The 24,142-nt window shown below is 35.3% G+C and overlaps 1 protein-coding gene across 2 annotated transcripts in view; it reads right to left on the bottom strand.

The window, feature by feature from the left end:
* LOC144438746 (gamma-aminobutyric acid receptor subunit alpha-2-like) overlaps positions 1–24,142 on the bottom strand; it is a 63,103-nt gene that overhangs the window by 26,370 nt on the left and 12,591 nt on the right. Inside the window, exons 1-3 of one of the 2 annotated variants that reach the window (XM_078127899.1) lie at positions 17,391–17,530; positions 17,036–17,172; positions 14,942–15,096 (exon numbers count right to left, since the gene is read on the bottom strand). In XM_078127899.1, coding sequence (XP_077984025.1) covers positions 14,942–15,096; positions 17,036–17,103 — 223 coding nt within the window. In that variant the 5' untranslated portion in view covers positions 17,104–17,172; positions 17,391–17,530. Of the gene's footprint in view, positions 1–14,941; positions 15,097–17,035; positions 17,173–17,390; positions 17,531–24,142 lie in introns of those variants that run through there. The other variant, XM_078127900.1, reaches the window with a different exon arrangement.

The following is a 24,142-nucleotide window of genomic DNA, read 5'->3' as shown; positions in this document are numbered from 1 at the left end:
ACATACAAACATACATACATACATACATACATACATACAGAAAGACAGACAGACATACATACATACATACAGACAGACAGACAGACACATACATACATACACACACATACAACATACATACATACATACATACATACATACATACATACATACATACATACATACATACATACATACATACATATGTTACGATCCAGAAATATCGTATTCGGAATTTGGGCATACTTTACGTAAATTAACGTAAAATTCACATTTATATTACTTACTCACAAACAGGAGCTAACAACAGCATGATAAAATAATATGTTGATTTATATACTAATCCTGTACTAATTACCCTTATCTCTAGTAGCTAACAAATGTCAAGTGTTTTGATTAAACAATATCGATTAGTTCTTGTAAACAAGATAACTTGCTGAATATCGAATTCAAATTAATACTTAATTTTCCAATGGCGTGATCAACCCTTGTCTTACACGTGAACAATTTACATATGGCTTGATCTCAAATCTCAATCTTAAATATTCTGGTGGAATGTTCACCATGTCTTCTAGAACAATTAATCTAGGTAAGAGATCATTTATTTATAGCAAACTGTGATTACAATAATTACATTACATTACATACATACATACATACATACATACATACATACATACATACATACATACATACATATACACACATACATACATACGTACATACATACATACATACATACATACACACATACATACACACATACATAGTATAAATACATACATGCATACATACATACATACATACATACATACATACATACATACATACACACATACATGTTACATACATACATACATGTTACATGCGTGCGTACGTACAGACATACATACATACCTACATACATACATACATACATACATACATACATGTTACATACATACATACATGTTACATGCGTACGTGCGTGCGTACGTACATACATACATACAATGTACATACATACATACATACATACATACATACATACATACATACATACATACACACACACATTGACGTGGTCGTTCTGTATGAAAGGTACTCCTCGCATTTTTGTCATACTCGGCTTAGTATGAGATAGGTGTACTTTTCAGTTTTCAATATGTTATGCAAATGATCGTATATGTAGCTATTGTATTACTGTATTTGTGTAATAACTGAAGTAAAATATTAACGTTTATTAACAAAAGTGTATTGGAGCCTTGTGGGGGGGGTAATATCATAACTCTTCGATTGAAGTACTCAACTATGTTTTCACAAAGTCGTAAATTGATACAATTTCATTTGGTTCTGAAACTGCTGTAGTATTAATAAAATTATATTCTAAAAGTTATTTACAAATGAAGCACTCATTCTCTGTATAGCAATGTTTTATTCAAATAAAGTGTATAGATCTAGTTATATCCTTTGGCAATTCAAAGTGGTGTGTTTTATTACTTGATCTCAAGGCAACATAACCCAATATCAATATGCAAAGGATGATTTGTCATCGAAATGGATTTGACGATCTGTCAGCCTAGAACGAATAGACATAAGGGTATGCATCATCGGTCTACGAACATAACGGTCTAATAACCATATAGCAGCGACGAAGGTTTAATTGTGTCAGCGTTTCGAATCTATGACGTTTTCCTGAAAAACAAGAGGCAATCATATACTTGAAAGGCGAGAAACCCTTTCCGGCTACAAAGTAACCAAACAACTGGAATTCTAATAATAGTACAAGTATTGTTATGATATTTTTTTGGTTATTAAAATCTATAATCACGATGACATTAATAAATAGCTTTGTATCAAGTTACACTTTCTAATAAACAGTCTGTCTTCCAAAGCAAAGGTATGCAGTAAAACGTGCTGCCAGGAATGTTATAACTAGACGAGGGGTACAGAATTGTAGATAACAGTATTCGTAAACGCAGTACAATCACTGATGTTTCGGTTTTATGGTTAGTTTTCAGTGACCACTGTGTTGTACAGACGGTTATTTTACCTGCTGTTACAGAGTATGTACGCGGAACATCAGTGATAACACTACTTTTAAGCACTCTATCAAAAGTTTTGCACCTTTACATTTTGAAAAATGGATTTTTCAAACGTATATCTCAGTTATCAAACATTTGGTTGTTATATAAGGAGTGTCAGAACACGTCCAAGCAATACAATTCCACAGATTACCACATAACCCTATTCACTTCGGACCAATATTATTAAATTAATCATTCAGACGACAATGAGCAAAGTCGACAAATATGCGAACTTCAGAATTTTTTTAGAACAAGATTTGAAGTCTATTGTCATGAAAAGATCATAATATACTCAACCCTTGGTAAATAGGCATTGGAATGGTATAGGGAAATTTCGTACTTCAACTAGCCTCAGCAGTGGGCTGAGTGGTCGACCCTGACAAATATTTTCGCCACTAAGCCTGCGAACTATGGGTTATCAATTTCAGCTGATCAATTTCAGGATTATCATATATAGATACCATGTGTAGAACCTGATTGGTTGGATAAGTCATGTGATGTCTATATCATGTTGGTGGCGTCCAACTACCCACTTCTTCTAGTTGGTCATATATTGAAACAGGTGATATGCTAATTTATTTTATACTGAATTTTACTCTCCATTAACAATTGCACAGATAACAGTTGTGGCAGATGTTACTGATATTGATAACACAGAGTTCGCAGGGTGAGTGGAATAACTCTTGCATGGTCAACTAACCAACAATACTTTATAAAACACAGACACACACAGATATACATACATACATACATACATACATACATACATACATACATACACATACATACATACATACATACATACATACATACATACATACATACATACATACATACATACATACATACACCCATGCAGACGGACATACAGATAGCCAGCCAGCCAGACAAACAGACAGAGACAGATAGATAGACAGAAGGACAGACAGACAGACATATAGATAGATAGACAGACTCACTGTCTGTAATCGAGACTGGTGTGGTTATTTACATGGCGGTTACAAATAAAGCTAGCAGACTGTGGTTGCCTTATTCGTAATATTAACAAAGTATAGGATTAGTATAGCCTTTGCTTACTTTGTCCAACTTATAATTAGCATGATCTTAGAGTTAAATATATCACTCCTACAATAAACGTTGTCCCTTATGCAAAGCCACTGTGTAAGTACATGTATTGGCATTTTAAGGAATCTAGATTTTTATGGCAACAAAAAGCTGCAATTGCCATGCCAACTCAACCCAAAAAAGTGACTGATTGTTATTTCATTTCAAAATGCATGTTAAGTATGTTATCATTATCTTCCTTTTTTCTCAAACCCTTTTTTCCCTCAGCAATGTTAAGGCTGGCGGCCTATAGTATGAGCTATAGGCGAATTTTATGTTATCTGTTATTTACACACTTCTACACCGTGCCACTAAAGTTAGAATTCCTCAAGTTCATATAACAACTTTAAGACTCATATTCTAGAAACGAGCCAAGAAATAAAATCGGCATTCTTGTCTCTTATTGAGGGGAACTTTGACAAATTTGGGACCATAATGATCATATACCTAATATAACATTATCGTGTCTGTTGGCGAAAGATTATAATATCAAATGCACTTAACTTTAATATGCAAGCGACAAAGCTTCAGAGGTACATATACATGCATGTTTTTTTTTTCTATGGAACTTCGAGGGGATATGTTATGTATCTAACAAACCATTAGCAGAGTGTACCAGCTGTTTGTTTCTCCTTGTAAGTGTGAAATACCAGGTGTCACCTCTCAAAATAGTTAATACTCGCAGGTCGCTTCAACGAGACGAAGGTTAGAACCCTCATTGCCATGCGATATGTGTGTACTGGATAATTCATCACCTGATACGCACTTCTCCTGATGGGAGGAAACTGTTCAAACAATCAATCGTACCACTGACAAACATCAAGTATAGCTCAACATCAATTTACACTGGTTTCTTTTATGTGTTGTATTTATTGTATCTGACCGTGACCGTGACCTTTCAAGTTCAAAGATTAAGGAGCTCAATATTTCCTACACACATTCTCTGTTTTTACTCTTGGCGGAATCACGTGAAACAGAAAGTCTGTCAAACATTCGATATTTTGATTGAACACCTGTTTGTTAAGTAACGCTGTTTGAGGTAGTAAATCTTGAACTATATCACCATAGTGACATTTTAGTGTCACATACTAATGAGAAACATTAGGAAGTCTCACGTAGACAGGTTACGAGACGCTCTTCTTCAACTTCGTTAAGGAAGGACCAGTGGGACCCGTAGCATTTTAAAGAGTGACCCCAAAATTAAGTACATGTACACGAATCGTGACTTTGAATACTTCGGGGAATAAGTTCGTTCGGGTTGACGCATATACCTTCATACGTCACGAAGAGACTGATACGATTTCCATAGTTTGATAGCGCATCGCTTCGATAGCGAGTAATTACCAAGACTAGAGACAGCTGACAGAGCTACCAATTTACAAATCCCGATTTTATCGCTTCTCCTGTCTGAGTCAATTTGAAATTACATATCATGCTTGTGATTTCCAAAGAAGAAACCGTACAGTCAAAATAACGTGACTAAACAACACTCAGAATATATGATGTTGTTAAATATATGCAAATGAGAAATTTTCATGCACAATAAAACACAGTTTAATATCCGGCAGGTTATTTTGTACCGAAAGATCAATTTGAACATAAAACAGAGAATGTAATCGAGTGCAGCACACAATTCAGCAATATTTCTCATGTCTCAATGTAATAAATTTTTAAAAGCCTTTACTATTTGTAAGCAGCAAGATGGGTAGGTAGTTAGGTATATATTAAAGTCAATTATCAAATTCATTTTACATGCAATATATGCCTATTTCTATTTTCGGCACGCGAATAAAGGTAAAATGCTTGCAGCAAAATGTTGCGAACTTTCCGCCTATACATTAGAAACGGATTATGTCTCTGGGCAACGACGTCGGTAGCTGCTGTGAGGAGAAGTCTGGCAAATTCAATCTAGTTCCTGACTTATTCCTTCCTTTCAAGGTTTAGTTAATCTCATTGTTATTATAGCGAAAGAGGCCTTTTTCAGTCTAGGGTTGTTTTACTTTGGAATAAATTAAAGAAAATATGTACACACAAAGAGCAAATATGCCTGGGAAAAGAGTCGTGAATTAAAGACATTTTAAAGCAGAATTATCCTACAAAGATAAAATGAAATAATCTGGTTGATATTATAACATAGACTATTGCTTTTTTCATGACTATCATTTTTTTGCAGTTGTTCTCATTGTGATTATTGTCGACTTGTGTTGTGTTGTGTTGTGTTGTGTTGTGCTGTATTGTGCTGTGTTGTGTTGTGTTGTGTTGTGTTGTGTTGTGTTGTGCTGTATTGAATTGTATTGTGTTGTATCTGTTGTGTTGTGTTGTGTTGTATTTGTTGTGTTGTGTTGTGTTGTGTTGTGTTGTGTTGTGTTGTGTTGCGTTGCGTTGCGTTGCGTTGCGTTGTGTCGTGTCGTGTCGTGTCGTGTCGTGTCGTGTCGTGTCGTGTTGTGTTTTGTTTTGTTTTCAAAAGTGTTTTGTTATGTAGGTATACGATACGCTATGTAGCACGCGCATGGACAACGAATGTAAAATGATATGTTGTATTTATGGCTGCAAGGCACGTTAGTCTTAAGTTAACTGTCCTACTTTTGACGTTATCTCGTGGGTCACATGACAGTAGGGATTACAGGTGTTGTAATCAGAGACACATCATTAGCTAAACACTAGACTGCAACATGGCTCGGTTGTATCAACAAATCGAACGTTTGAGTGACGTACTGAAAATGATATGATATGAATGTTAGTATAAAATGCGCATGTATGTATGTATGTATGTATGTATGTATGTATGTATGTATGTATGTATGTATGTATGTATGTATGTATGTATAAATAAATGCTTTCTTGTCATTAATTCCATTTCAGCTCAGACTATTCGTCCATCATATTACATTTTGGTAGTTCGGTTATTTACTTCAAATTGTAACCTGATATATATTCGTTCATGAAACTCTTATTTACACAGTAAAAATGAAATAGGTCTAGTGATTGCGATTGTCAACCTCATCTCCCACAGATTAGACGTTTTCTATTGAAGACAGCAGAAAAAAATCTCTCACTGCTGTATACATATAATGATAAAGTTAGGTATGAATTTATGGATGGCAAAGACACAGGCTGCGGGCCGATTGAAAGAAACCCACTTATAAGAAATACATTGAGTGGAAAGGATAGGAAATATAAATCAAAATGATATTTTCACGCTATAAGTTATATATAATGTGACCATATGAACAGATAATTATGGTTTTCAAAAAAGGTACCTATATCCAATTATACAAATGTCATTTCATCTTGGCGCCCGAAGGCATCTTATTTATCTATGCTGTTAGCATTCATAAGAACTCTTATCATTTTCAGAAATGTGATTTATGTGAAATATGGTATTAGCATCTGTCAATCGCAATGCAATTAATTTAGGTATTAATAACGGTCGATTTAAAAAAAAGAAAAGAATTCAATGATGACGACATACCGATTCCAGTTAAGTGGTATCGTATGTATGTATGTATGTATGTATGTATGTATGTATGTATGTATGTATGTATGTATGTATGTATGTATGTATGTATGTCGGGAGGGAGGGAGGGAGGTAGGTACGACTACTATCTCTAACACGTCATCGTAAAATACGCCTCGGAAACAGACTGTAAAGTTTTGCTGATACTTTGTTCACGAACACTCTAATCTAGCTATTCTCAGTTAAAATCAAGAAAACAATGAGAGGGTCACTGCACACATTTTTGAAGTAGACGTCAAAATAGAATCCAATATGGCCGCCGAATACTGTGTCATAATTATGTAACGTCCACACTAACAGCGGGTAAAAGTACTTCCCACGGACAGGGCTCTACCTTGTCCGATCTCAGCCCTATATATGTACAGAAATAAATTTGAAGTCACATTGTTATGCCTAATACTCGGTTTACTAGGTGGTTCAATACATCCCACTAATTGTAAACTGTGTTAACTCTAGGGAAATGTATATATATATATATATATATATATATATATATATATATATATATATATATATATATATATATATATATATATATATATATATATATATATATATATATATAGACTGTCATTTCTCTTGAAAACAAGACGGTGAAACCACAAATTGATTTTATTATTTTCAAAAGGACCAGGAACAAGCTTTCATGTGGCAAAGTTTGGAGAGAAATTAAGAAGGTTTATTTTCAGGAAAAAAATCGTCTCTATGGTGAGTTCTACCTTAAAGGCCCACAGCCTACAACTTTATAGATCATGGTTTTGTTTTGTGTTCAACTATTACATGTACCACAAATGACATGACATAAATATATAAATTACCAATCAACTCGAAAAGCATCACAGTATCGCTATTTTGGCAATCTAAAAAAAAAAACAGGGGTTCAATCTCAGTTTCTTGCGTTATCAGTGGCCACCGCCATAAGGTTTACACTGAATCATTCTTTTGTTTTGGACCAACTTTTTTTTCAGGTTATCTCAGACAACTGTTTTCTCTCTCCAGTTTTTATCCTAATCTGAGCTGTGCCTGCACAGACCGTGTAAGTGTATTTACATGTAATAGCCTTAATACGACGTCATTTCCAGATTGTGCCGTTCTAAACACAAATTTTGTGATTACAGTAAATAGCATCTAAAAGAAAAAAAAACTTGAGGACGTACATAAATGTACACTTGGGTCGATATTCAAGCGAACAAAAATGAAAGGAAAAAGGTATGTAAGGAAAATCGTGACACATCAATGGAATGTACAGGTTTAATGATAGACTCCATTATGTCAGAATACAATTGGCCTTTCGTATCCAATTTCAGTGTTTCTTATTTCATTGTGATAAGTTTTTGATTTCCTCTCAGAAGTATAGTAGATACACTCTCTCTTTCAGCTTCAATGTACAATTACAATATGCACTCATCTTTATTCTATTATAAGTACTAATGTCGAAAGTGTACTAGGTGCTTTTCTTCCTGAGTGAAAAATCGCATTTTCTTTCCATTTTTGTTGTTACGTTGGTGTTAAAACAAAGTCTGTCTTACATCATCTCTGATAGTGTTACACGTTTTCTACTTTATCAAAGGCTAACACTAAAGTTATGCCTAAAACTGTATATCAAATAGACAAGTGAACTCTTTCGTATTAACTCGCATGATAAATCGTTATTTATATATCCAACCTTGTTAAGTATTTCAAAAATGTCTGTTTATTCAAGTGATAAAGAGTCGTTACAGATGACATCAATAACATACCAACACATCATATTAGATTACATCTGAGTGCCCGCATACACCAGAGGGAGACAGGAATACGGATCAACATACCTCAGAATAGAAAAGCCTTAAAACTAAGGATTAGAGAAAGTGCATAGAAACACAAGTGTTATTACATTGCTCATTGTCACCATCAGTATTAACGCGTTCTTCAATTTGATAATCATTTTGCTGATTTTTGAATTCTGTCAATCCAAATTACAGTAAAGTATTTTTTGGAGCATTTTTGTCATTTTTCTTTGAAAACATAAAGGCCTTATTAGCTACAAAAATACAATTTCGAAACAGTATCAAAGTACTCGGTGTCAAAGAAAATAATGTTACTTAGATGTAATAGGTAATGGCAGCAGGATATAAATTGGTAATGACATTTTCAATAATTTCATAGCAAGCGTGACAATTTGTGAAAATACAGGACGTTTGGGAATCAGAATCCATTCTTCAGATGATTATTATCGTATTAAATTTCTACAAGTATATCCATTGATAGTAGAAAAACGTGTAGTCCAATAAATAATTCATAAAAAAGCTATCTGTATGTGAAATACTACTTTGGGTCACGACTAGTAAAAATATCAGTAATGTGTGACGTTTGTCATTCATTCATTCATTCATTCATTCATTCATTCATTCATTCATTCATTCATTCATTCATATATGTATAAGTGGATAGGATATGTGAAATTCTTATGTGGGGAATGCATTGCTGAAATTCACACAAGACATTTAATGTATGTATGTATGTATATATATATATATATATATATATATATATATATATATATATATATATATATATATATATATATATATATATATATATATATATATATATATATATATATATATATATATATATATATATTGCAAATTATTGCGTGCAAAGTATAAGGTCAGGTTTGAATATCCTCTACTGTTTAGGTATATTTATTCCTAAAACACATGCTATTACAGCGTCATTGATGTATTTGCATATCCACAATGTACAAACCAAGTTGCGAAAATACACATACACGGGGGACTCGCCATACCGTGTATACACGCTACAGTTATCAAATCTGTGTTACAATGGTGTATGCTTACCGATCCATTAGCAATAAAATAGCATTTAATGTGTGTCACTTTTCACTGATATGTTGTCTACGATGACTAAACAAAGCATTTATCTCCAAGGTCCAAGGTTTGATTCATGCCTCGTTACGTCTCAATTTCACATGTTTTATGGAATAGCGTATATGCAGTGTTGCCAAATTCATACATCATTTTGAGTTACAACCAAGATGTCATGTAATTCATTGTTGCCGAATAAATAAAAGTGACAGCTGAATGGTTTGTGGAGAAGACTGCAAACAAAACAAAATACGATCTCCTGAGCGATTAAAATAACTGAAATTCTGAAATATTTCCCATGGTTGCAATAATACCGAACGCTTGATAATCCGTGACAGGTTGCATCCAACTCTTCTACATCAGAAATAGTGCAAAAACCTAACTCAAAAGACCAAATGCTCCCATGTTTCCTTTGTTGATTTTCAAGAAAACAGTAATGATGAGAGCATCTGTTTATATGAGAAATGGCGTGAAATGTATTTGACCAACAGTTTGTTTCACACATAATCAAAAGTATGTAGCAAGTAGCCTCATTAATGTTTATATATTGAAGTACATTTTTTTAGAATGCCCATGTTGTCTTTCACAACCCGGTAGGAAAACTCCATTACACTGTTCGGTCATGTTATGACACTGGTAATCCAGCTTTCGATTTACTAAAATCCCCAACTAAGATAGGTGCAAACTAAATCTATTATTCAATTTGAACGATCTCATAATGTCATAATCAAAATATGATCTTGTTATATTTCACAGCATTTTTCGTATTCCAACAGGAATGTTGACATCTCACTCATAAAACCACAAAAATAAATGGATATAGAGGGCTTCATTGATTCATAGATTTTCATTATTGCAGTTATAGAAGCGTTGGACCCATTGTGTCACGGATTGTTAAGGAATGTTTTGTGTGTTTTGAATCCGTTGCATTATATTCATGACAATCTCATGGCTTTAGGTCTACAGCATTCCTCTTAATAAACTAAAGTGTTTCCAAACAGTGCTATAATACACTCTAAAGTAAAAATATTCTGTGAGTAAGCCTATTAGATAAGTATCATTAGAGGTGACTGCAGGAAACAACACATCCAGGAACAAGGGTATACCATCATGTTTGAATCGATATTTCATCGTGATATTTAAATTATAATACACAATTAGCAAAGGCAATATACTACACATTTTGACTGATTGCGAGGGCAAACACCATTGTTATGTTTCAACCAGGGACTGTGGTTCTCCCTAACACAGACTTTCAACACTTGTTTTGTAACACACCACATCATTTTCTGCATTTTATGCAATCTAAGAAACACCACTACATGCACACATTATAGTTCTGTATATAAGGTTGTTTCCGAAACCACACAGAATGTTGCTAAACCAATACTCTTTTGATAATTACCGAATTTGTTATTTCCAAATCCTTTTCTGACGCAAGGATGACAAGGATATTACACAATTTGTGGAGTTTCTATGCTTGAGTCTACTCCATCTACAAAGGTTCATGACGCCATATATGTTCGTCTGCTGTGAAAAACACGTACGCATACGCATTCGCATGTGACGTAATCAGTCCTTAGTGAGTCTTTTATGATAATGCCTTGTTTACAGGCATTATTTCGAAAACTGTTCACAGTGTCGTCATTTTAGGTTCAAGGGCGTAAAAGTAATAATTAAATAATATTATGTAATAATAATCGGTTTATTTAGCCCACATAAATATAACAGTGGGTAAATGGGGAGTTAGGAAATAGCTTACAGTTAGTCTGGGCCTGTCCCCTCACATATTTATATACAGAAATTCACAGCAAGGTACTCAAAATGATTCAAAATATATAATGTATTATGTACACACAATTAAAATTACAAATATACAGTTGATCAGTTATACTGCATCAGTATATGTTACTTGGAGATTTGTTTGAAACGATATAAAGAGAAACATTTTACGTCGACAGGGATGTCATTCCAAATTTTTGCGCCAGAAAAAGAAATAGAAACTTGTCCTGGGTTTGATCCAGAATGACATGGATATTGATTTTGATATAAGCAGACTCGAGTATCATAGTTGTGACTAGTAACTCTAGAAGAACCATAGTTTTTACAAAGAATACGGTGATTGTTGGTGAATCAAACCATAAATACAAGAGCCTATTAAACACTTATGAAGTTTGAAAACATCTAGAATATTTAACTTTATACTGGACTGAATGGTCCATGGAAGATTTAATCGTACGATCAATAACGTTGTGTGCAGTTAAGATACTATTCAAGTGTGACGAGTAAGTATGACCCCAAACATCAAGGCTGTAGGTAATATGAGTAATATGAGGAAGTACAAGAATAATAAAATACGTTGCAGTGAAATGTGCCTAAGTCTGAATAAAATTCTCACATTTTTTCCTCATAAGGTTATTTATTTTATCAATGTGAGCAAACCAAGAATGATGTTTGTCTAAGGATTCCGACAAAAGAAACCACATCAACCTCCTTGATGTTGTCACACTTAAAACAATGACCCCTGATACATTTAGTTTCTTTTTTGCGACCCCTAAAGATGATATAGTTTGTCTTGCCCCTATTTATAGTCACCAAGAAGCTTCGTTCAGGTCAATGTATTCAGAAGCGTAGTAGGATGTATTGCCTGTCCAAGATATTGTGCTGACCTTTGTATTGCTGGTGCCCATCATATCAGTATTATGGTCATGTCCACTAGCAAGAGGAAAGGCAATGAATCGTGATGTTGTGCTTGCACATCATATTTACTTGCCATCGCTCGGTAAACGTTGGGTTGCACATATGAACGACCCTCTCTGTTACTCGCAAACGTTAGAATGTCACATGTCCCAGTTGTAGCCAATGACAGTGTCTGTAGCATGAACAGGGTGAAGTAAAATGCTTTCTTACAAAGCACTTCATGACGTCATTAATTTTGAATTTTAAAATGGATTTAACTTCGTATTGCACAGAAATTTAATTAGGTTACGAGGCCGAGTACTAGTTGCACATCATCGCGGAGGTATCCAGACATCAACACAAGGATCACCCAGGTCATTCATTCGACCCTGACAATGTTACAATTTTGGATCGTGAGTCGGACTGGCTTAGGCGAGGGATTAAGGCCTAAGGAAGCGATTCATATTCGGACTTTAAAACCATCCATAAACTGTGATGGGGGATTTTACCAACTTCCGAGAATTTGGGACAATTGTCTGAAGTCACGCATGCGTCGTGACTTCAGAAAACACTGAGGAAGACATGGTGAAAGCTTTGGTTAGCTAACTAAATTTCGGTGCAATATAAGTCCATTAACTTGAATTATTACATCCATGCACGAATTAATTGACATTTTTGTCTGTCTCGAAAAAACAAAGCTCTATCAACAATAATTACAATAATGAGGCTCCCATGAAACTAATTAAAACGAGAACTAGTGAGTTGCTTTTGAGTTGCTCGTGAATTTCATAAAATTTTAATCCTAATATCCATAATTACTTTACGAAAGTGAGGATGAAGTCAGCCGTACCAAATTGTCTACGGCGTGTGACCTATTGGCTAATTTGTTTATCGATATTGAATAACCAGCAGTATAAATTATTTTTTTTTAGATTTTAATAAACAATATTTGACAAAGGTTTCAATAATTTGTTTAAAAAAAATATTTTTAACAGTGATGCTATGTAATTTGCTATACATCATATGGTATATTTGTGAAATATAATGAGTTAATAAAAATCGGTTTATAGTCGATGTGCAGTTTGTTATCGTATACTTTTGTGATACTTTACTTATGTCTCAGCAACTTTCACATTTTTTGCTTCCGTAATTTGATACACGCGTAATTATTTCTTGATTTGAACGTCGTTTGTTGACATGTCATTGATGTTTCGTGTTGACATCATTACGTGTTAAGGGCAAATTATAGTGTCATTTCTGTAAACACAACCACAATGTGCACTAAATAGTTCGATTTGACACGTACAGAGATAGAGAGAGTGAGGAAGTGCATTGAAAACACAGAGACGCGTGCAGGAAATTAAAAGTGTCGCTTCCTTGAATTCAGCTGGAGGTGTGAAAAGGCGAACAAAAGAAAACTTGATGATATTTATGTCAGTGCAATAACAGGAAATTCTAAGCATACTAAAGGGGCATAAGCGGAATGTACACGGTTTAGAGCGTATTCTTTTTTTGCAGCAATCTATAGTAGTCTGGTTACAGGAGTATATACTCAACCATCATTAGCTACGGGTAGAACTTAAACCTGGTATCAGGCACACAACATCTAAACGTTCTGGATGACATAATCTAAGAAAAGAATAATATTTGCCTACGTTAATACGTTAGTCCCCTATCTCTGTCTGTCTGTCTGTCTGTCTGTCTGTCTGTCTGTCTGTCCTCTCTCCCTCCCTCCCCTCTCTCTCTCTCTCTCTAACTAGCAATATTATAAATAAAATCAGTTTCTACTACAATGAAAATTGCTAATTATTGGTGTAAAGTAATTTAATCCCATTTGTAAGAATGTTGATCATCAACTACACCAGTGTATATAATGCGGAATGATCTGCACTGGCACGCCATGATGTCATTGAACCTTGCCAGACTGTGCGTAGGTTTTTTGATCCGACCCATTATAAAAAGCCTTTTAGGCTTTAACTGTAATCTGTCATCGTCAAATAGATGGGATTACATTTTGTGGTTTATGCAACATGTACAATCTTATTTAAGCGATCCAGTAATCTAGGTTTGTTTGTGTCAGTATTTTAAATAAAAAAAATTTCTGTATCTGATGCCACAGTAAGTCTAGATCTAAAGCCGATAACTGTTTAATTGATCTCAGCAAATCGCTTCTGGATAGCCTCTTTTCGGAGCTGATGTGTTACTCCAAATGGCTAAGTTCAGCTTGTCCTGATTCCAGTTAGCTGAGTTGTCCCAGTAGGCATTTATTCAAATGACGTCATTGTGTAAATCAACACAGCCAATTATGTGTAATGATGAACACAGAGGTCAACAGCAATACAACAAATGAACATTTACATGCAAATTTCATATAAATATGTAAATTGAACATACGGGTATACGGGTAACGATTTTAGGGGTGTTGCTAACTAAAATAATTTGTCAAATAATAGCAACTAGATACAAGAATCAAGCCAAGCTGGAGATACTAGAGCTATCGCAGTAACACATTTGCTGTAGATATGAGAGCTATTACACATCAACACTTTTAACAGGCTAGCTTCTGGAAAACTAGTGTGTATGCTGTTGAAAGAAACGTCGCCTGATAATGGTTTAAATTATACCCAACTCAGAGTTTTCAGATGTTCCTTGTGATCGATCTGTGTACATTGTGTATCAGTGCTCTCCTGAGAGTCATATAGTAGACAATGAAAATATGTATTTACCCCCTATTCCTGGTCTAAGATTCCTGTCGTAGTTTGAGAATAACACGATGCGGTCTAGAGTTTTCGTCAGGTTATTCAGAACGTTGTCTTCCTCACAATTGTCCATATAAGGCTCTCCATCACCGGATCCCTGGATGGAAGCTACCAGCCCTACCCTGTTCAGAGAAAAGAGTAAGTAAATACAGGTGTAAATTTATAACGCTGTATTGTAAACTGGTGTCTTTTAATAACCAGTATATATTGGGGAGTACACAATAACGGCCAAGAAGAAGCACTTCATAACGTACTTCCGAATGTGAGTTGCGATTATGACCTAGTTTCTGGTTATGTCACCATATAAAATGGACCGTGCCATATACGTGTACATTAAATACAGATGTTTCAGTTACAATGCCATGTAGATACTATTACAACTAAAAAGTATTATAAACACCACATAAACTCCCTCTTTTTAATTTTCATCCCCATGAACGATACAAATAGAACGAAATTCCTAATTATATTGATCGAAAGGAAAAGGTCCAACAAAAAGATACTCTCAGTCTAACAGCAATTCATAACTATAGTAATACAACACTATCATATATGTATGTATATTATTGCATGTATGTATGTATGTATGTATGTATGTATGTATGTATGTATGTATGTATGTATGTATGTACGTACGTGTGTGTGTGTGTGGGTTGGTGGGTGGGTGGGTGGGTGGGTGGGTGCGTGCGTGCATGCATGCATGCATGCATGCATGCATGTATGTATGTATGTATGTATGTATGTATGTATGTATGTATGTATGTATGTATGTATGTATGTATGTATGCATGTATGTACGCACGCACGCACACACACACACACACACACACACACACACACACACACACACACATATATTATGGATTCCAAATAATAACGACCAAAAGGTGTTTTCTATATACAGTTTCTATAATACACTATAAAATGGTTGTACATTATTTTGAACTACCGTCTGCCATCATTCAAGCTATACTATACTTAAGCAAAGAGACACACTACATCAACCAGCCTTGCCATTAGCCATAAACTTGACACTTTATATAGCTGTCACAGTTGGTTGCCAGCAATAACAAATGTGTATATTATCAGACTTTGTATTTCGATCAATAGCTAGCATCCATATTACCATCGCTTCAGTAATTCCCAGGTCTCTTGTAAGTGATTCGTGACTTACAGAGTTGTCATACGTCCTGACAGAGCTGAGCTGTCATCGATGTCAGTTTTTAGAGACAGCACAAATGATGTAGAGATAACGTCGCAGTGACACATGACCGCATGTGACTAGGTTTATTAATGTGTTATTTCCACAACAATGACAGAGACGCAACAGCTATATGTACGTGTCTACAGTGATACGCGTATGTATGCGAGACTGTTGTCATGTACAACGTGTGAACGACTGACGTATACACGAGCTTGTGTTTACAACCACTCCCTGCAATGAACTTCGTGTACTAATACAGTCTGTAGTCGGTTCGACCCAAGTGAGGTTAAAACATAAGGACAGGGTCGAATAGCAATTTAATGACCTCCATACTTAAACGACATAAACGAATGAAACGACAGATTTGGGGGATAATTATTCTGTAGCTCGTTTACAGTGACTTGTTGGTCGTCATTTGAAGCTCTAAGCCAGAGATTGTAACTCTTTCTGACGAAGAAGATCATCTGCTCTATGGTCGCTGAAAGCCAGGGTTTCATGTTTACATATAGTATCAGTTACGCGTAAACAAAGCCATATTCCGTGTTTGTATACGAGATACAAATTATAGAGTTCAGTCTCGAGAATTAAATAATCCCTTTTTAATCATTCCCTTTTCCTTCAAAACTCATTCGATTATTCTCTTAGGAATTACAGTGTACATAAGCTACTGTTTATGTAAGCATAGCTCAAACCGATTAATCGATTGATTCAGTAGAAAACCACCGTTGAGTATAAAGCAGTCTAGTACCTTTTATCATTAGACCTTAGATTCCAACTGCTAAAATGGTCAGGAAATCCAACCTTTGATACAAAGAAGGCTAGCATTAACAGAATGGAATTTACAAGTAAACACATACCTTAAACAGACCAACTGTAGTAAAACCACGTGCAGACGAAACAATCTCATTAGTCCAAGACACGACATCGTTTCTTCAATTTGTATACAAACGTAAGTGCAGCATAATCTAGATTCCTCTCCAGCAATATTTCACCCCTTATAAAAAACAAAAAACAAAAAACAAACACACAAACAAATTTACATATGCAAAGGTTTCATATAGTAACGTCAAAATCGTTGTGTACAGAAAATACCCACATCTATAAACATATACCATATCCCATGCAGAGTAATTATTTCTCGCTAAAGACGCAAACCATCTTTTGCTGGTAAGAAACAAGCTCGATGCCAGAGATATGAATATATGAATTTACCTTGAAAAGATACTAGTAGGATGTCACATAATGCAGATTAGATATGTAGAACAACAAGGTACACGCTTAGCATTGATCTAGTTAGAAATTGTTGCAAACCATGCAGTGTGTCGACTAGGGTCCTACACGCACGCTGTCTACTGTTTTCCTACGTTGAATTCTGGGAAATGTTCTTAATACTATCATGGCCTGCTGCCGAGTTACTAATGTTGACGGAGATGTATGCCGATCCATACATGTGTGAATACATAGGCTTCATATAACCAATTAGCTGGCATTGTTCTATTTGTTTTAAATGACCCCCCCCCCCATGTTTAATTCGTTATTTATTTAAAAATGCTACGTGCATATGTCAACAGCTTGTCATCGTAGAAAGAAACACTCTAATTTCTTCTCCGTGGGTTTTTGATATGAAAATCATCACTTGGGACGGGGCGACATAAAATCCATTTACATTTACTAAAGAGCATTTATAACTACAGAAAATCGAGTTAGCTTCTAAACAGTGGTCACAGTACAAAGGGAAGAACGGTAGTTGTGATATTATAATTTATAAAGTCTTATACGTTGCTTCCATTGTCCACCTTACACGACGTCGTGTAATTAATTGTTGTAAAGTAGGTGGAGAAATGCTCTCTGTTATGTGATATGTATTGACATGGTCAAGGATTTTAATGAGAGGTTGTAGCTTTTAACGATAATGAAATAAAATGAAAGGAAGCGTCATTTTAGCGTGCTTGGTTTGATATCGCTTGCTTCATTCAGTGCTTAGTTGTGCCAGTGTTTGTCTGTCTGTGTCTCGCTCCCTCTTTCCTTCCCATCCATCCACTCTCTCTCTCTCTCTCTCTCTCTTCTCTTCTCTCTCTCTCTCTCTCTCTCTCTCTCTCTCTCTCTCTCTCTCTCTCTCTCTCCCTCCCTCCCTCCCTCCCTCCCTCTCTCTTGCTATATTACTGGTCAAATAAAGATGTGAAACAAGCTTGTTGTTTTTAACCGAATAATATGTGTCATTTTGTTATGTCAGTCGGCACAATCTGCTTACGAATGAAGCTAATTTATAAACATAGCCGGAACGTCAATATTAGTTCAATGATTCCATGTGCTACAGAAAGGATATTCGTGTTTGCAAATTTTGTTAATGTTAACGTTTTATTTGCATTGCCTAATTGGTTTCATTAAAATATCCGAGTATAGCCTAGGACGAAATACAAGAACGGAAATAATACGTCACCGTATTAAAGTAAAAAAACGTCATCAAACACGATACAATTAAAATCACGAAACCCGAAACAAAACGTCGTCTGGTTCGACAAAAACGTTATTAACACTGTTAAATTTTATCGTCTGGTTCAACAAAAAATCTTACCAACAGTGCAACATTTTATCGTCTGGTTCAACAAGAATCTTAACAACAGTGCTACATTCTATCGTCTGAATGAACCAAAATCTTACCAACAGTGCTACATTTTATCATCCGTCTCAACACAAATCTTGCTAACACTACTGCTACATTGTATCGGCTGATTCAACAAAAATCTTAACAACAGTAACAGTTTATCGTTTGACTCAACATATATTTGACCAACAGTGCTAAATTGTATCGTCTGTCTCAACAAAAAACTTGACAACATAAACTTTTGTCCATCAAGACGATACAATGTAGCAGCAATGTTAGTGAAGATTTTTGTTGGATCAGACGATAAATATAGCAGTGTTTAACAGTAAGATTTTTGTTGAACCAGACGATAAATATAACAGTGTTTAACAGTAAGATTTTTGTTAAATCAGACGATAAAATGTAGCAGTGTTAGTAAGGATTTTGTTTAAACTGACAATAAAATGTAGCTGCAGTGTTAGTATGACTTTCGTCATATGCCAGAGGACATTTTGTTTAAAGTTTCATGATTTTCAATTTAATTGTATTTATTCAGCGGCCACAAAGGTTGAGAACTTTCATTAGATAAAGCATATTAGATCTATAAAACAAATAAGATAATTTCATGAGTATCATTAATTTGAGAAGAGACAGTACGGAAATCAATTAACGTATGCAAATATTATCCAGATCTTTAGTTAATATCGACTGCTTTCAACAAACATTGAAGCACCGTTGTTATCCGTATTCGTGGAGTTCTACTCGAATATTATTGACATAGAGAATATTTGCAAATTCGTAATGGAACTGCGCCCATCTTGTAGTTGTAGGCCCGCAGACTGTCAACACAATGTGCTGACCCCGAAGTGTAGCTGAACAAACCGTTCCTTTTACGCAATTGTGCGTGGCTTGTTAGTAATATTTCAGCAACAGGGCTGCTTGAAAAGTCGTTATTATTTTCGTATCATTTTCCCAATGAAAAGAAGAGCTGGAAGCAACGTATTCACAAGAGCCAACATGAATGTAAGATTATCTGAGAAAGCAACATATTCGAAATATTGAAATTGATGAAACTACACGTGACGTCGTCATCAAACAAGTCTTAAAAAAACAGTAGAAAAGCTACGAGTTTTACAGAAAAAAAAAGATGAATGGAAAGATATAGTGTTACATTCTGAATCAAATACCTTCACATCGTCATGGTAACCTAGCCTTCTCGCCTTCCATAGTACTTACGTCATAAGCGGCAAATGCTATTTGGGGTTTTGTATCACAAGTGGATAGCGGGGCCTTGTTAGATGTGTCATCATTTCACTTGATGTCTCTAAATGTTACTAACGGCTGTTGACCTTTCTTTTCAATTGGGGGTTCTATTATTTATTGATTTATCTACATCTTGTACTATTTGTCTCCCTTCGCCTGCGTTCTTTTATTTCAAATTTTAACTGTCTAGGCTTTTAGATATATGGCTACATCAAAAGGTCCCCTGGGTTGATAAACTGCAATGTACCCTCTTGTCGGTTTAAATATCAATTACATTAGTTATGGGTTTTATCTAGTATCATGCACAAGGTTAAAACACAACAAAACCTCACAAAAGATAAACTAAACAAACAAACAAACAAAGCAAACGAATAATCAAACAAACAAACAAACAAACAAACAAACAAACAAACAAACAAACCGAACAATTTTATATGCATGCATTACATAAATGTACATGCAACAACTATGTATGTCTTTAGAGTGAGTGTACAATTTCATCAAGTCCTTTCTTATAATACCGCCCTCTGTCGACAGTTCAAAAAGATGTGTTAATATTAGTTTTCACAGAAATGATCGTGTTCACTTCATACTTTAAATGTAAATAAAGATTTGACCTTCGCATAAACTTGACACAATATATGTACTTAAAGGTTTAAGTCTCAAGAGGTCTCTGACCCCCCCCCCCCCCGGGGGGAAATTATTGACCACAATGTATATTGCCAACCTCCCTGGGTTACATGTATAAGTGGTTCAACGGCTATCTGTTGGGTCCGAAGATATATTTACCCGCTTACCGTTTAGCCCAATAAGGAGATGAGATGAAATTTCAAATTCAAGCAAAGTCATCCATCCACATAGTCATTATAACATCATAGCTTTGTTAATAAATAACAGAATTCTGCCCAATTATAAGTTAGTGTTTATTTGGGGGGGGGGGCGCAGCTACATAATGTCCAAATATGATGCATTTGTCTTACACTGTTTGCGTGATTCTAAGAGTTGGGGTTTACTCAAATGTATGAACGATGTTTGGTTCATGATGTCTTATTCAGCTAGACGCGGGGTGATGTGATCTTCAGATTCAAACCCAACGGATTGCTTCTAAACTTAGATTATGCAGTACATTGTAGCATCGTGAACGATAAGACAAACCAAACGATACAGTGTAACAAAAAAGGTCACACTATTTAGAATTCCAAAAGTCACTCCACGACGATGAAATAAGCCTTAAAGAGTGAAAACAAAATGTCGTCAAATTTGTATTATCGTTTACAGTATTGACAGCCATTCTACTAAAATAAAGCGGTCCCTTTGGTTCGGCTGAGCTGATAGTACTATCTTTAGTACGTAGCAAATGGCTATCCATCAAATTCAAAAACTCGTGAAGGTCAAGGAAAGGTTAAGAACGGTAAGTGAACGTTATGGAAAGATAAACACTAAACGAGAAGAGAAGAGGATCCAAATATGCAGTGTACTAAATGAAAGATGAGTGAATGAAGTGAATGAAAGTAAGGCATAATGGCCGCATACTCATTTGAAGGGGGTTAAAAATTGATGGCGATTTAAAAACACATGATAAAACGAAGCCCAAACACATCATCAATCTCAAAATGTCAAAGTCGAACATAAAATTTGATTGATAATTTCCGCAGGTTTGATAATATAAATATTTGTTTAACTACTACTACAATAATCGTTGAATACAAAAGAACATAATTTGACAGTCAGGTTGTGTTCAACGTGCTGTTTTACTATATACTCACAGGTTACAGCTTGTTGGTATAAAACGAATCAACATGACCAGCAAATATAACAACTTAATGATAATTGTGCTTCTCTGAAAAAAAGTCTCCGAAAAACATATCAGCATTATGAGCTATTGCATCGATCGGGGTAGTTTGTTATAATTTTAAGATTACGAGTTCACTTTTATCAACACAATAAAAACACAGTGGTATTTCTGATAATCTCTAGCTTAAAGTCAAGTCCTGTGCCGTTTTTCGGCTCATCCAAAATCCCAACAAGATTTTAATCTTGGGCAGATAAATCTCCAAACTTCACACGAAATTCATGGTATCATATGTACTGTAGTGAGTAATAAACCTATTACCATTCATTGAGAAGTGTTGTATTATTATTTCGTATATATACTGAACTGTACGTGACATTTTCTATCACTGTTGTGTGAAACCATTCGTTATAATTTAAGACACGTTCACAAATGCATCCTATGACGCTTTGCAATGTGAATGTATCCGACAGGTCATACTGATTCAATCAGTAGATTCCGCCATTGATATCGTCTGTGATCAGTTAAAATCGCGGTTCAAAACAGACTTGGTACATTGACCTTTACAGTTTACTCAGGAATTCTATGCTCGAAAGGATATTTCCTTTGAATCTGTGCCCACATGTATTGGTACCTTCCATGAATAAAAAACGCCAATAACACAAAAACAAAAAACGACGACATCATCATCATCATCATCATCATCATCATCATCATCATCATCATCATCATCATCATCAACAACAACAACAACAACAACAACAACAACAACAACGACAACAACAACTACAACAGCAACAACTGCAGCAGCAGCAACAACAGCAGCAGCAAGAACAACAACAACAACAACAACAACAACAACAACAAACTTTGAACTGAAGAGGACGGATGTAATGCATACACATATATGCGCATATGGAGATTGCCGTTTACCCCCACCCCTCCGGCGTCAAATATTCATATGATGTATTTTTCATGTCTACTGACTGTATCATTTACTGATTTTGTTTCACAGTTCACATGCAATTGTCTCATCCTATTTACACAAACGTCATCCAATATTAATGTCGATAGCTGCAATCAATCGTGACACGTAGTAAATACCTAGGAATTCGCGTACATACACATGCCATGCCACTCCAGTTGGTATTAAACAGACATCGGACGTCCCCCCCTCCACCTCACCGTTATTTCGGGCAAGCTGCACGCCTACAGAGTTATGCTTTATCAGGGTCAACCATAATTACAAGTGACGAAGTAATAGAAGTTTGTTAGCATATAGTATGAACCCCCCGATTCATGTGTCCTATCCATCATCTGGGTCCGTTGATTGATACATACCTTGTCTGCATCGTAGATCAGATGCTTTATGTTATTTCCACGTACAACTGCTCAACGCGTTAATTAACCATGTCGGAAGTCAGTCTTCCGCACTGAGTGGCAGAAGATAATCGCTAGACAATTTAAGTGAACTCTTTCACAACTTGACGTTTGAGCGAATATTGACTTGACAGAGACTGTGACGGTAGGTATACAGGATTACAACCAAATGCATACATGCAGCAGATGGCAAAATGTACCATACACAAACTAATAGTATGGAATCCTAAAGTCTTACAGTTACAGTAAAATAAAATGTTATGACTTAGAAATGTTTATACCAATTCAATACTTACTTTGATCTGGGACTAATGTATATTATATATCAGTCCTATTGGCTTTTATTGAGAAGCTTGAAATCATCGCGAACAGCCGTTTAATACCTTCTAAACGTTCTACTAAAATCAAAACAACCTAGGTTTGTGCATGTTACACAGGTTCTTCAGATATGACAAAATAACAACGTTACAGTGTAGGACTTGGAACAAGGTGTTCAACTAAACACAGTTTGCTGCAAGTGGATATTTTTTGTGAAACTACTTTGTTAGATGCAGTAGCTTAGCTTGCAAATGCTATTAACTTGAACAGTGAGATTGATCACAAGGTTGCCTGTTGAGATAGACACACAGATAACACACAAGCATCCCTTACACAGTATCTGGTTGTTCCGTTTGTGGTTACATTTGTATATGTTTTTGTTATCATTAACAAAATACAGAGTAGACACTGTGTAAGGAATGTGTGTGTGTTATCTTTATTGTGTTTATCTCAACCTGAAACCTGGTGATCAGTCTCACTGGTATTGATACATCGTGTAATGGTATTTGCAAGCTAAGACGAAACCCCCTGTAACTTATTACTTCTAAATATTGTTTACCCTAAGGTGAATTGAAAACATATTTCGGCAAGTCTCACTGGTTGTATATGTACTGTGTACACATGAAA

This window comes from Glandiceps talaboti, chromosome 8 (genome assembly GCF_964340395.1).
Source record: "Glandiceps talaboti chromosome 8, keGlaTala1.1, whole genome shotgun sequence".
Taxonomy (NCBI): domain Eukaryota; kingdom Metazoa; phylum Hemichordata; class Enteropneusta; family Spengelidae; genus Glandiceps; species Glandiceps talaboti.
The sequence above is the reverse complement of the archived record's forward strand: the minus strand, read 5'-3'. Positions and strand labels throughout refer to the sequence as shown.